At 43.7% G+C, this 15,683-nt stretch overlaps 2 protein-coding genes across 2 annotated transcripts in view; both read right to left on the bottom strand.

Annotated features, from left to right (window-relative positions):
• LOC142025194 (scavenger receptor cysteine-rich domain-containing protein DMBT1-like) overlaps positions 1 to 15,683 on the bottom strand; it is a 903,096-nt gene that overhangs the window by 488,359 nt on the left and 399,054 nt on the right. The gene's annotated exons all lie outside the window — the stretch shown is intronic.
• Positions 14,475 to 15,683, bottom strand: part of LOC142024594 (uncharacterized) — a 42,734-nt gene continuing 41,525 nt past the window's right edge. The window contains exon 16 of the mRNA XM_075016723.1: positions 14,475 to 15,528. Within this exon, the coding sequence (XP_074872824.1) occupies positions 15,002 to 15,528 (527 nt within the window). The 3' untranslated portion in view covers positions 14,475 to 15,001. The remainder of the gene's footprint in view (positions 15,529 to 15,683) is intronic.

Raw genomic sequence — 15,683 nt, 5'->3', positions numbered from 1 at the left:
ACCTCAGATCAAGTGTTGTTGACTATGTTCACTAATTATATAGAAAGTGGGGAGGAATAGCGAGGTAGCAATGATGATGATGATGCAAAATTACTTAGATTAATTAGAAATAGAAGGCTCTGAGTAGTTTCACTGAACGAAACCAGCTGGGTGAATAAAGATCAATTTCAATAAATGCAGAGTAAATACAGTGAAAGGAAAATATTAAACTAAGTGAAGAAGGGACTGTGTTACCTTGGACATTACGTTGTGAAATGTTGCCATAGTCTAAGGATGTGTCTACACTTGCATTCCTCTTTCGAAAGAGGTATGCAAATGATGTTAATCAAAAAAGCAAATGAGGTACAAATTTGCACATCTCAAACCTCATTTGCATATTCCTATTTCAAAATAGCTTCTTTTGAGAGAAGAAAAGCAGTGTAGACACTGCTCTTTTGAAAGTAAGCCCCATCTTTGAAAGAATGCTTTTTCCCTTTTTTAATTCAAATTTGCTGCGGGGGAGAATTAGCCTAATGAAGTTCTGTCTATTCACTGCAGCCCTTCATTAGTAATCTGCTGTCACCCTGATTAACATGCCCCCTTCGAAGTTTGGGGCCAGTGTAGACCTAGGTGAAGAGATAGGGACTAATAACTCAGCAAGATGAGGATAAAGATTGGGCACTTCAAGGGGTAACAAACATCCAGAATTACGGTGCTGGTGAAGCTATAGTACTCAATTTGCCATTGCTGGCTCTGACGCTTGAGAGTCAAAAAAGAATCGTTCACAAATTCTTATGCATTCTGTCATTTGGGTCTTTGATGTGTGCTTGCTGCTATGTCAGAATAAAGTGCCACAATCAGTCTTGTGAATAAATATAAGCACAACACAACCCAAGCCTTAACCCTCCACTGCGTCACAGTAACGCTCTTTACTGCTGTATACATAATTATGAATGCCATAACAGTCAGTTGCAATTATTGATTTACTGGGCATTGGTGATTTAGCTTCCTTTGCATAGGAAACTTCCACACTTCTTTTTGCCATTGTGCAAAGCTAATAATGGAGAACATTACTAAATGAAACCAATTTTAACACAGACTGTCCTTGCACCCACTTTTCAGGAAAACTAGTAAAAAGCATAATAAAATCCCAAGGTCTAATGAATATATTTGCAAATACCACACACACACACACACACACTGAAAATAAAAGTCATGCGAGAACTATTTTTAATCAGACGCCATTTGATTCTGTTATTCAGGTTTGAAAGTTTAGAAATAAATTCAGACTCCCTCCATGCATCTCACCACGTTCCCACTCAAAGCCAGACTTGGAGAAAGTTGAACGTTCATCTCCTGCCTCTTGCTGCCTTCCCCACTTGCTCACTGTCCCTGTAGCCCCTACTACAACCCAGGCTCACCTCCCTCATCTCCCCAGATTGGCTCCAACTGCTTCTTCAGGCCTCCATGGATCACCCCTGGCCTCACTGCCTCACCTCTGCAAATTCCTGCCCCCATCACCAGCTCCTGGCTCTTCCTCTTCCCCAGATGCCCACCCCAGCCACATGACTCCTGAACTCATCAGACTCCCATGATCCCAACAGATTTTAATCCTGCATGTCAGAGGATGAGGGACTTTGGAGAGAATGCACGGGCCCAACAGCTTGGGCAAAAGTTAAAGGAGTTTACAGGTCACAGGCCATTACTTAGAAAGCATCTTTTTGTCTTACAGAAAAAAGAAGAAAGACTTACCACTGCAGAGAGGGCACAGATCTGCAACAGCGAGAGGTGTGCAGTCAGGATCAAAAAAGCTGCACACAGGCTCCCAGTGAAATAACAGGAAGTATGGCAGGGCAGGAATCAGGTGTATTAACAAACAACTCTGGTTGGGAGGAGAGAGCTGTAAATTACTTGCCACGTCGTGCTTAATGGCTTAGCTTTAAATTCCTCTTTTAGTTTTTGTTACACTAGCATACAGGAACAAAACAAAATTAATTGTAGGATGCTTGGGATTTCTGGAACGATGAAAGTCATTCGATATTTTTGTAGCAGTATAGAAAAAGAATGAAATCTACTGGGCCAATTTTACCCTGCTGTAAAGTGATTGAAGTCAGTGGATTCCCTACAGCTAAATCGCTATACGCATATCTTTGAAAGTGCAGCCATATACTATTCCATACCTGATGCCTTTCAATACCTCTCTGTGTTTGATACAGCACAGAATGTCTTCTGATCCTTCCTGTATACACTATGCCATTCTCATACCTTCTAACCTGCCACCTGGCATATACAACATACCTACCTTCTAATACCCCACTCTGTAAAAATATTTTCAGTGCTTGTAACTCATAAGCCCCGAAAGGCTTGGAAATTGTCACCCCTGGCCTCATGCTGCCTCTCCCAAGCTCCCATTGAAAACTGCCATTGTTGGTTTATCTCCCTCAAACAGTGACCTGATTTCCCATCTAAACCTTGGGCCCAACTGCCCCTCTCCATCCCAGGTCACACCACCTTCTCAGATCCTGCCCGTTTCTACTTCCCTCTCCCAGGCCAGAATTCTCTCCTGTACCCACATCCCGTCTGGGGCCTGCACCCCAAACCCCACCACAGCCTCTCCTTCATCCAAATTCCCTCATACCCCACAGCCAATCCTGCTTCCCAGTCTCCTACTCTACACTCTCTTCTGCGCCCAACCTCCATCCCATGCCACACACCCTTTCCATATAAAAGTGCAGTCCTTGCATCAAAAAAATAACGTCCACTTCTGTGTTATCACCTCCAACTTAAACCAGGGCAGCCCAAACTCACTGCCTCTGACCCCCATCTTTCCCATGTTTCTCCTATACCTCACCTTCTTCTGTCTCCTCTCCAGGAGTTAGAGGTTGTGGTTCTGGCCTTGGGGGACAGGGACCAGGGCACCTACAGGCACTGGCCTTGGGGGGTAGAACACAGACAGAAAGAATGGAGCTGGGGGCTAGCATCTCTAAAGGCGGGGGAGCTCCACCCTTGCCCAAGCAGGAAGGAGCTCCCAGGCCTTTTAAAACAGCATGGGCCCCTGGGCACTTGATCCTTTTATCCCCCCTGTTGGTGGGCCAGGCGGAGCCCTCTCCCACACTCCAAACCCCTGGGCCCCAGCCTGGAGCCTCCTCCTGCACCCCAAACTTCTCATCCCCAGCCCTACGTCAGAGCTTGCACTGCCAGCCAGAGCCCTTACTTCCTCTTACACCTCAACCTTCTGCCCCATTCTGGAGCCCTCTCCCACATTCTGAACCCTGTGTTTTTTACCTCATGACATGTCCTAGGGGCTCCACCCTCCTCCATGATTCAGCTCCCCTGTTCCCTTCTTTCTGCCTCTGCTCCCTGGTGAGTCCTGTCCCCTATCCTCCATGGGACTCCACAAAACCTGAGAGCCCCTATCCCTGGCCTGAGCCAAGCTGCCCCTCTGCAGACCAGACTGTTAGTTTGCTGCTGTTTATGGGCTACTATGCTAAGCCCAGTTCCCAAACCCAAGCAGCTCTGCCCCCCACAGCAGAGCTGAGTACCGGCTCCTCTTTGGCGTTTTTTTTTCCCTTCTTTCCTCTTTTTTTAACCATGGATTAAACAGAGACTGGGAGTGGCTCGCCCCTTACAAAAGGAGCTTCTCTGCCCTAGGTGTTAACATCTCCACATCAGACTCTGACAATGGCCCATGTCCCCCCATCTTTTTATAAGTACTGTTGATACTGGGACATTTCCACCTTGCTGAATAGACCTTGTCAGCTCTGGCCCTCCCTCTTACTGGGACCCCACTCTTTAAATACCCCTCTGAACCCTGCCCCCCAGTCATGCATCCGATGAAGTGGGTCTTTGCCCACAGAAGTTTATGCTCCAAAATATGTTAGTCTATAAAGGTGCCACAAGACTTCTTGTTCTCTGTGGGCAAATAATGTTTTTTCCCCCCACTGGTCGTTCCAAAAAGAAAATGTAAAGAAATCACTTTGGGTTGAAATATATGAGACATTTTTATTCTCTTTTGCCAGTCCCATGGCTAGAACAGTGAATGCAAACACCATATTGATTCCAGGAGCTGGTAAATTCATTTTGCAGGCAGAAGCTTTAAATCCTTTCCACACATCAGGAAGATGGGGAAATGAGCCTAGGCCTACTGTAACCCAGGAAAGCACCTTAATCTCTGGGAAGGGAGGATGTACTCATGGGCTGCTTTGTGAATGTGTTTATATCAAAATACCCAAATAAAATAATCCCTTTCAGTTTAACATGAAAGGATTTTTTCCCCTAGAATTTCTGGTTCCTACCTTCAACTGAAAAATCCATTATCAGTGAAGTTACTGGAATCAAAGATTAATATGTAAGTGGCTCTCTTGTGCTTTCACTTTCCCTGTTCACAGTTCACACACATTCCTTTGCTGAAGAGATGAAAGATATTTTCAGTCTCCTTCCTTCTCTTTCACACATAGATCTGTTCCTGGGCTATTTTGTGTGACACAGGAGTGAGTTTCAGGGATGGCTGGACTGAGCCTCTTCCAGCTCAAGGAACACTCTGAGTCTTTAAAGGTAGGTTCCTTTCCATGGTTTTCTGGGCCTGACCTTTTTCCAGGAACATTTTCAGCTGTGACACAGCCCGTTCCCGTCTCCCCTCATCAGTGAAGGACAAACCCACTGATGTATGATTCGTTACTGGGTTCTTAATTAACTTATTGTATCTTATTTGATACACCAAAACAATTTCCTGTTAGTTAATTTCTGGGTTCTGCTTCCTTCCTCCCACCTCTGCCGAGGAGCCCTACCCTGATTGCTAACGTCTCCCACCTTAAAACACTAAGCAGACACTACCACTTATCCCAAAGGATCAGTGGAGTGTGGACGTAGCCCAAGTTACATGTAGTCAGGCTCACCGATGGAGGAAGGGGCAAGGGAGATAACTCCATAGGGGCCCAGTGTTTCAAGGGGACCTGGAGCTCCTGACCACCACCATGTTCCTGGTGGCACTGAGGGCTAGCTTCCCTCAACCCTGCCCCTTCTACGCAAGGCCCCACCTCCCCGGGGACATGAAGCTACCCCCACTGCAGCACTCCCTCCACCCCACACACACCTTGTCCATGGAGATTTGGTGGCTGTGGCTCTGATGCCCATAGTGCTGCTGCTCTTGTTCAGTAAGAAGTGGGATACAGAAAGTTTCTAGCTCTTACTGATTTTAGGGGGCACTAGGCCCCTCCTCTATATTTCTGTGGACCTCACCCCATGTATCTTTGGTTCTGAGATACATGGTTCAAGTTGCTCTGCTCCAAATTCCACACACTGAGTCTGATGTGTTTGTCTTCTCTTCCCAGAACTGAATGATCAAATCAAAAGGATTGGTAAGTGCATGTGTAGCCCCATTTGAAAGTCACTGAGCAGAAGTCACCTGCTGCACGTGGTGCTCAGTCATTACAGAAATGTCTGTGCCACAAACTGTGTGTCCTGACCACAGGATGGAGAGAACAGTATGAGCCAGATCAGACACAGCCCACCCTCCCATCCCCCAGCATGCATGTTTTCTCCATCAGACACCGGGTTCCTACATCTCATGCCTAGATAAATCGATGTCACATTGACTTCCTCATCAGATAACTCATCACATTTTTGTGATGTCGTAGAGAAAGGCTGGCTGTGTCCCTGTAGCTACAGAAAATGTTTTTCCTGTGTTTCGGGAGGAACAACAGAAGAGATTTAATCTCCTTACTGTCATCAAGAGCAGATCCTGAATGAAAGCACCACTTTTTTCCAGGTTAATCTGAAGCCTATTCAGCCAAAGCTGAAACACATTGTTTTAATCACTGCATGGATTACATTTACACAGTGCTTTTTGGTTTTTAAAGCAAAAGATGCTGGTACTGCCCCCTACCCCCAAGTCACAGGTGAGGTGACCCTGCAGCCCCATTACCAGGAGCCATCTGGGGCTCAGAGCACCACCAGTAGCCCCAGCCTCAGGATCCCCATCTGGGAGAACACTGATTTTTCTTTTTTTTTTTGCTGAGATGCTGATAGGTCATACTGGCACATACTGTGACAAAGAGAGGCACTGCTTTTAGAGCAGAGCAAATAAGTGATTTTTCATTTTGCTGGCTGAAGCAAAAAATGTGATGATTTTAGGTTAAACCCAAATGCTTTGCTTAAAGCATATGGACTAACACAACCTCTTTTCATTTCAGAGAGACTGAATGTGGAATTAGGTAAGTTGATTAGGTTTCTATGTTGCACATCACACACCAAGTTTTCTTGAAATGAAAATTCTAATCTGTTCCAGAAGGACATGTTTTTCTCTATAGCCATCAAGATAATCCAACTTCCATTAACACATTCATCTTCCTTCCTTTGCAGATTTCAGGAAAGCTTGAAGTTATATGGGTGAGTAGGATAATGCTGGGAGACCGCGCTGACACCAAACTGAGGCTAGATAGGTCTTCAGATAAATTGTTTGACCACACTTTGGTTGATCATAATGACATGTTCAAGAGACCAAATAACCGAAGTCAGTTAGGTTCATTAATATGGTACAGGAAAAAGGTTCTATAAGACACCTGTCTCCCAAGAGTAGCCCCACAGAATGGTATTAAAACTCACCTGATGCAGGAATTAAACAAATATTACATGCTTCCCAATGTTACATTGATAAAGTTAGACTTTTTATATCCAACTTGTTTACCAGGAAAAGGTTCTGTATACATCATTTGAAACTAGATTTAGCCAATTAGCTTTTATCTCATTTATCCCAGTCATCTGGATGTTGCCCTAAGTATGTGTGTTCCAAGTGCTAAAGGTGATGCAGGCACCTCAGAGGTCAGTACCAGGATAAATAGATGTGTGGGCTACTCCTTTCCTGTTGTATGAAAGGAATTACATATCCTGACATTGCAGATTTCCTATATCTTGAAGCCAAAACTTGCTTCAGCTCATACAAGGTGTGTGGGATACTTAGGAAAAAGTAAGCAGGATTATAAAGAGTCATACCAGTTTTGGCTACAAAACTGATATTAATGCTTAACAACATGTATCCTTCATGCATGATGTATATTCTGTGGCTATTATAGATTGAACCTCTCCTCATCCAGCACCCATAGGACCTGACCAATACCAAATGAATTTGTTAGAGGTCAATATTGTCTAGAAGCATTACCAACACTTCCACTGCTTACTGGGCTCTTAGAAGACATTTAGGGGTTGTGGCAGACCCACAACTGTCTCTTTAAGGGTTCTGCACTTCCAGGCAGCTCCTCAGACTCAAAGAGGCCCTTTTGTTGCCCTGGAGCTTTCCAAGGGCAAGGCTTTCCCTTTTCCAAACCATTTTCATCACAGGCCAGTCCTGAGGGAGGGCAGAGTATGAACCCCTCCAGGGGAAGGGTGCAGAGGGACTCCACCCACTGCACTATAGACTCCAGCCTAGGGACCACAGGAGGGAAGGAAGCTAGCAGGGCTTTTGCCACACCCCACAGCAGCACCCTTTCCATGGGCCTCTACACCCACCACTTCCCTCCAGTACCTGGTGGCCACCATCCCTCAGCTTCACTCAGCCTGTCCTGCTTTGTACTTCTCTCAGTCCTCCAACTTCCTTCTCCCCGGGTACTCCTCCCTCCCTGCTGCCTGGGGAAACCTTTTATAGAGAGCCTGGAGGCCTTAAGTGGTGGCAGGTGCTTGATTGCAAGCAGCGGCTAGCTGACTCCTAACAAGCCCCAGCTGCCTATAAAGCCTGAAGGTCTGCATCATCTGGGGATTTAGGAGGGAAAAAAAAAAAAGACATTCCTCCAGAACCCAAAAGGTTTGGCCTCTATTAAATCTTTACTGACAGCCACCTCTTGTCTACCACAGGGTAAATTAGAGCTAAACAACAGCACAGAACCCTGAAAGCCAGGACTGGTGGCTGGGCCCATGGGAAACTTGGCCAAACCCATGAGACATGGACATCCAAGTAATTAAAATCATGCTGGACCATAGATGTTGCCAGATGAGAGCATTACGGATTAGAGAGGTTCAACCTGTATTATCATCATAACATATGTCCTAGCCAGCATTATTTTTTGTCAATGCTATAATGTACAAAAGTTGTAGCTCCCTAGTAGAGATTGTGATGGAGGTGACTTGATGGCCAGGCACATCTACACCCTAAACAATAGTCACCCAATATTCCATCTTTTAAAATACAACCTATATTCCAAAATTAGCTAGGGAAGGCAAGGTGCATGGGATGCAAACCTTTGGAGACCTAGGCTGGCAAATGCATGCATTGCCAGATACAAGAAAGAAGTCCCACAAATGGTCTGTCCTCCACTAAATCTTACTACAGGATTCTTTTGCCCTTGTGAAAGAGGATTAAGTTTTCTATTGCAATGTAGTCACCGTGTCACAGGTACCAGGATAATCAATTAAAGTTGGCAACCCTCTGATCACAGAGAGACAGGGATTAAAGAAACATCATAGTGCCTACGCTTTTCTCTTCCCTGCTTCAGTGAGCCTGAGTGACCCCTCAGGCCATGTAACCTCTCCCCTTTGCCATTGTTCTGCAGCACTGCAAATGGTCCATCTGAAAAATGTCTGAGTAAATGAGACAGACACCCACCAAAGTGGAGTATTTCAATCCCCATATACACCTTCTCAGTGAGGAGACTTCTACTAAGATTTTCCCTCAGAGAAATCACTCTCTTAAAGAATGGGCTTTCCCCTGCATGAGCAAAGAACTGACTGTTGACTCAGTCTCATGGCTGTAGATAGACTGTTCATGTTCTTATGTAGCACATCCAGAAGGAAGGACGACAATTGTGACAAACGACACACAGACTGATTTTTTAGATTGACTGGCTGGTTTTGTTGAGCTCTTACTTTTATCCCTGCTTTTCTTCTGGTTTGCTGTCTTCTTGAAACCCAAAAAGGTCCCCAATTACTAATGGGCACTTATAGAATCATAGAAATGTTGGACTAGAAGGGACCTCATCTTGTCTCACTATGTCTCCATGGGACCAAATAGATCTAGACCATCCCAGACAGCTGCTTGTCTAAATAGTTCTTGAAAACCTCCAATGTAGGAATTCTACAGCCTCCCACAACCTATTCTAGTGCTTCACTATTCTTGGAGTTAGAGAGCTATTCCTATTATCCAGCATAATGCTTTCTGGCTGAAGACTATGACAATTCCTTTCTGTCCTGTCTTCACTGGACATGGAGGACAATTGATCACTAGCCTCTTTCTAACAAAAGATAATATATTTACAGACTGTTTTCAGGCCTCTTCGAGTTTAGATGTGCCCGGGTTTTATTTAACCTTGATCTGGTTTCTCTCCCCAGTTCCCATCACTCTGGATCCAGACTGTAAACACGCTGAAGTCAAACTGTCTATGGATGTGAGAAGCGTCTGGCATGAGCCTGAATTTCCAGAATCAAAGCACGCCTCTGAAGTCCTTATTGCAGTGGGCAGGGAGGGGTTTGTGAAGGGGAGGCACTACTGGGAGGTACAGGTTGGGGAAGAACCAGACTGGGAGCTGGGGGTGCTGAGTGAGACTGTGAGGGACAAAGTAAGAGATGAAAACTTAGAGAACCTCCCTGTGGAGGGATGCTGGTCCCTGCGGAGATCTGGGCAGCTGTATCACCCCACTGACGCAAATATGAAAATCCAAATGTGGGATTTATGGCCGACAGTCATAGGGGTTTATCTGGATAGAGATGTCGGGACAGTTACATTTTATAATGTTCATGCCTTGACTGATATATTTGAGACTCCCCTCGACAATTCAGAGAAAGTGTATCCATTCCTCAGGCCTGGTCATGCTGAGGAGAGCACTGGGGAACCCCTCAGCATCTGCTTCATCAAAGACTGGGATTTCCCTACAAAACTATCGATGCAGACTGTTTGTCAGGACAGAGACATAGCACCTGGCACCTAGTTGCTTCCATCCTGAGCCTCATGGGATGGGAGAAGAGAAGAAATCCATGCAGGACAGTCCACACCTGAACAAAAGGCCAATGCAGGGACAGAAGCCATTGCTAAGTCTTAGGTCTTGAAATTCAGCCCACAAAAAAAATCACTGTCAGATTAAATAAATAAAAAAAAGTCAGTCAAGAAAATGCCCTAACTCCCTGCCTGTATCTGCAGAACCTGGAACTTCGCAGCCAATTTTGTGCTGGGAATATTTTAGAAATAGTTTTTTGTTTTGTTTCATGTCGCCAACTCCTAAGGAGCAGCAAACCCCATAGAGATATTAGCTTCACACTATATGACAATGCTCATTGGCCCCATTGTCGGGGCAATGAGTAGGGAAGTGGATGATGTAGATCCAAGTCCCAGTGCTAATGACCATTTTGTTAATTGTACACAATGGAAGAGCATCAATGGGAGAGACTCTGCAAGCCCTATGCAGAACATTGCTCACACAGGTTGTGGCAGTGCTGGTTTTAAGCCCCTGCTCTGTATCAGGCTGAGTGCAGAACTGAATATGGTTCTCCCACATCCTTGGTGAGCACCGTAACATTTGACTCTGAGGGGCTGCTCTCTCTCTCTCTCTCTTTTTTTTGGGGGCGGGGGTAAGGAAAGGCTAGTCTGGCTTGGTTGCAATGACACAGAGGATTCTTGCAAAACCCTTCCCTCATTCTCCATAAAGAACTCTCACCCCAGATCTGACAAACTCACTACACCAAATATCTCTTGCAGTATATTTACCCATAACATGTTACGTGTGTATGGCAGCTACAGAAAGCTTGCAACTTTCCAATGATTTAGAGTCTTGATGTATATATGGGTAATATTTAAATAGCAACATACTTCAATTGAATGTTTGCTTTATGGGCTTGAGTAAAACCAGTAATCAGTGGAAAATGGGATGGTTTATTAGGGCAGCAAGGAGTTGTCAAGCCCCCAGCTTAGGTGGCGATGACAGGTTAGCTGGTGATGGAATGCAAGGCTAAGTTGTGTAGTTGTGTTCCAGCACGAGACTTTTAGTGGAAAACCACCAGCAACAACTGCGCGCTGTTAAAACCACGTGGGCATTTGCAAGTGACAGTGCACCAGACAGGTGTTTGCTCTTTCTGGCTATGCCTACACTATAAAGGTCTTTTGAACGAAACCCTTCCGGAAGATCTTTTCTGAAAGAACTTCTTCAAAAGAGTACGTCCACACACAAAAAAGCAGATCGAAAGAGTGATCTGCTCTTTTGAAAGAGAGCGTCCATGCAGCCCCTGCTCTTTCAAAAGAATGTACCAGGGATCAAAAAATCAGGTCTCATGAGGACCACTCTTTTGAAAAAAAGGACCTGCAGAGCATCTACATGTTTTCTTATGAAAGAAGCTTTCAAAAGCTTTCCTGAAATAGGAAAAGAAGAGTGATTCTGAAAGGAGTGCCTCATTCTTTTGATTTACTTTTGAAAGAATGTGTTTTGTGTAGATGCTCTATGGGATCTTTCGAAAGAGATCCCTTGTTCAGAAAAATGTTTCGAAAAAACTTGCTAGTGTATACGCAGCCTCTGTGAACAGAGACGAAAGGTGGTTTCAAGATAACAGATTAGGGAGGCATCCTCTGTCCCCATTCACCAGGTCGAACATCTTGAGGAGTGTTCTTAACAGGAAATGGAATCGGGTTCCTCAGAAGTCCTCCAGTCAGCTCTGAAACACAGTGAGCTTTGGTGGTTAGGGAGCAACCTATTATATAATTAGGAAAGGTAACTATTAATGAACATCAGTCCAAGTTGACATTTGATTATTTTATTTTGTACTGTAACAGTTTGTTTTGTTGCTCATGTTTGTACTAGAACCTGCATCTTTTTGTAAATAAATGCCTTTTTTACTGCAAGGTCTGTGGGATTTAAGATAAAACTCGGATACACTGCCTTTTTGGAAGCAAAGGATCTAGGATGTCTGTGAGTAGCCAGGGCCAGAGAGTGGATACCTCAGAGAAACACTATAAAAGCAGATTGAGGTGCAGCTCATGTTAACTTGGAAGATGAAGATAGGGCTGGCACAGGCCAGATGAAAATGCTGGAAGAATGGAGAGGCTGGTAGTGTCCAGAAAGATGCTGAAGTGGGTGGGGAGAGGGAGGTAACAAGGTGGCTCACAGTCCTGGGTAACTGCCATCACAGGTAAAAGCGTCAATTCATAGTTGATCTTTGACTCCTTAGGGTGTGCTAAGCAGTTTCAAAAGCCAGCTAAAGACAAAAGAGAACTGTTTCCTACTGCTTAAATAAACTTTTTCCTCAGAGCAGGAATCCTTTGTTTTGCATCTCCATGGAAAACTTCCAGGTGAAACATGGATTCCAGTACTATGTGATGTGGTCATGTCTTTCTAGGACCAACCACAGTTTGGGCTAACAGAACAGAAAAGGTTATTCACAGATTGTCAATTTAATCACAGAGTTCTTAAGATTCTGGTGCACCAGTAATTGCCCTCATTAACACATATAGAACTATAAACAGATTCTTACTTCAGATACATGGATACATGCACAAAAACAGGATATAGAGATTCAGCTGATTGGCTAATTCAAATGGATAGGTTACATGATATATTTTGTCTAAAGCATCTTTGAGTTACATATTTTCATATTCACAAGCCATTTTTCATAAGTCGTGGCAGGGGACATCACAAACCCCCCACTTCCAGTTTACTGAGGCTGCGTGAGGGTGTTGGGCTATGTAAGGTATGTAAATAATGACCTGGAGAACCAATACCTTGCTAAGAGAGAAGAATGGCAAAGGCAAGCACGGTTTCTTCTGCTTCATAGAAAGCTTGCTACCCTTCACCTCCCTTCCTATAGTTCACTAACTATAGATAAGCAGCAGCTGTACAGGGAATGTGGCTAACTGATGAGCAGTCCTGTGTGTAACATAGTGTTACCTTTTCTTTTTCCCCTTCTCTTTCCAGCCACAGAAGGTATTCTTGAGGTTATGGCTCCTTCTCCCCCCACCTTCTTGGTTGCTGATTAAGGGAACTTGTGCTGTAAACACTGCATGTGTATGCTGAAAGTGCTAACAATATTAATCACATTGGTATTACTATTCATTGTACGGGCATCTATACTACTAAATAAGGCTGTGTCTATACTACAGCATAAATTGAATCTAAGGCATTTAGCGTTATTTTCAAATGTAACTGTTCACACATAGAAGACCATTATTCTGAATTTAGTGGGTGCTATGGCCGATAGTCTTACTCCAACAGCCTGAGTGGGATTAATGTGAAGTTTGAATGTAAGCATTCGGATTATTGGTAGTGTGAAAACAGCTTCTGCTTAAACCAGTTTTATTGGCCTCCAGAGGAGGTTCACATATGCCCCATAGTCTCACCCCATGGCAAAGATTTCAAGGGCTGGCTGCTGCTGGGGGGGGGAAGTCTCACCACTTGCGGAGCATTTTTTCCCATACTACACCAGCGAAAAACCCAGAATGCTATGGGGCTGAGGGACCTGTGGGATAGGTTTTCCTAATTTTTTAAGGAATAAGGAGTCTTTTGAAAATGGGGTTTCTTTTCAAAAGTACTTTGTCCACACTGCTTTTTTCCTTTTGAAAGAATCTCTTCCAAAAAGAGATTATGCAAAGGAAGCGAAAGATATGTAAATCAGTACTGCATTTGCATTTCCAATTTCCCTCATTTGCATTCCTCTTTTGAAAGGGGACACAGGTTAAGGGTATGGATACAAAGCAGCCTTATTTCAAAATAAGAAGAGATTTTTACACACAAATGCATTTCAAAAGAGACCTCAGCTATTTCAAAATAGATGTCTACATACATAAAGCCTATTCCAAAATAGAGCCATTGGATGCACTATGGCATATTTTGAAAAAGCCTCTATTCCCTGTCTAAACAGCCTCTATTTTGAAATAGTTATTTCGCAATAGGCACTATTCCTCATGGAATGAGGTTTACTTGTTTCAAAATGTGCTGTCCTGTATTTCAAAATTATTTCAAAAAAGAGGTTACGTTGTGTAGATGCTAGCAGTTATTTCAAAATAACTTTGTTGTGTAGACCTACTCTAACTTACATAAAAGAGCAAACCTGTGGCTAACTTCTTGCTCATTTGAACAGGCTGGGTTGAGGTGGAATGAGTATCTACAATAAAGAAGCCCATCTACTCTGCTGCGAAGAAAAGAGCAGGGAAACCCAGAGACGAACAGAAGGGCTTTGCCAGGTGCTGCTGTCTTCATCTCTGCTGTGTCCTGATCTGCAATGAGACATTCAGTCAGAGTGGGAGCAGCCCCAGAGCCTGGCCTGTAAGCAGGGATGTCAGAGGGACCCTGCACAGTGCAGAGAGAAGGGCCAGGCAGCCTGGGGAGCAAAGAGGATCCCTGCGATGCATTCTACAACTGGTGTACTAGCAGGCCTCCTTAACTCTCCAGTTATTTTCTCTCTGACTGTATTCTGGGGCTTGGCTTTCCTCCTGGTTACCAATCATTATGTATTTTGCTCCTTACAATGCCAAAACATTATAAAGGAACGACACATGCACAGCTAGTTCCAAATAAATGAGTTTAATACATCTACATGATACTGGTTGCATACATATTGTGGCTCTTATCAGCTTCAGGCAGTTTCTAAAGGGAAGAAAGGTTCTTTTGAAGATGGTGTTTACTTTCGAAAGAGCCACATCTAAATTGCTTTTATTCTTTCAAAAGAAGAATATGCAAATGAGGCACCAGACACATAAATCTGCACCTCATTTACATTTTTGAGTTCCCTCATTTGCTCTTGAAAATATTGAATACTTAATTGTGGACAGTGATTTCTACTGAAAATTTCCAAACACAAATCTCCTTTTCTTAACACCTTAGTCAAACAACAGTATATCAGGAATTATAAAAACAAATCATGTGTTGTTGAAAGCAAGTAATTAAGATGCCAGATCAAAAATAAAGAGTAAATGTTATTAGGGACAAGCTTGATGCCGCAGGTTCACAGCCATAAAAGGAATAACGGGGCTGTTTTAGAGATGACATACAAAATATATTTAGAGGCAAAATAAAATTCAGATTGATTGATGGTATAAGTGAGTGGCAGTGCCACTTTAAACTCATTCTTCTTTTCTTAGAGAACAAATTTTCATTGTTGTTTCTTTGTGGGAATTTTTAAAGAAAGGATAAACCTCTTCTGAGAATGAACACTCATTAAATGTGAACAAAACAGATATGTCAGTTACATTAAAAAACACCACCTGGCTGTCGTCGTAATTAAGGTAAACTCCTAATTTCTTGGGCTTTTCCCGTACTTTCACGCAGGTCCATGGATCTGTTTTTGCCCAACAGTCTCTCCCACTGAAACCTAGAACCCAGAATCCCTCTTTAGGGGCCAAGGGAAGTTTTCCTTTTCTCGGTATGGATTTTCTGGCCACTCCCAGGTCCCAGTCAGTGCTGCTCTCAACATCCACCTCCCAGTAGTGCTTTCCAGAAGTGAATCCTTCAGAGCCCAACACGCAGACAGTCGCATCAAATCTCTTTGGGTTTGATGGAACTTGTTGAGGTTCAGTTTTATGTGTAAAACTCTTATGCTCTGCAATGGAAATGTTGGGATGGGCTGTTCCTGCATCCAGAGTGATGTTATCTGCAAAAGACAACTTTGGATTTAAAAAAGAAAATTTTTGTTTAATGCCAGTATAAACTGTAAACTTGTGGGCAGTTCCTACTGTCCTTCCTTAGGCACAGCTTCCATTGATATTGGGTTTGGTTCTGACAATTTAGTTACACTAAAATATTTCA

The sequence above is a fragment of the Carettochelys insculpta genome, chromosome 22, assembly GCF_033958435.1.
Source record: "Carettochelys insculpta isolate YL-2023 chromosome 22, ASM3395843v1, whole genome shotgun sequence".
Lineage (NCBI taxonomy): Eukaryota > Metazoa > Chordata > Testudines > Carettochelyidae > Carettochelys > Carettochelys insculpta.
The sequence above is the reverse complement of the archived record's forward strand: the minus strand, read 5'-3'. Positions and strand labels throughout refer to the sequence as shown.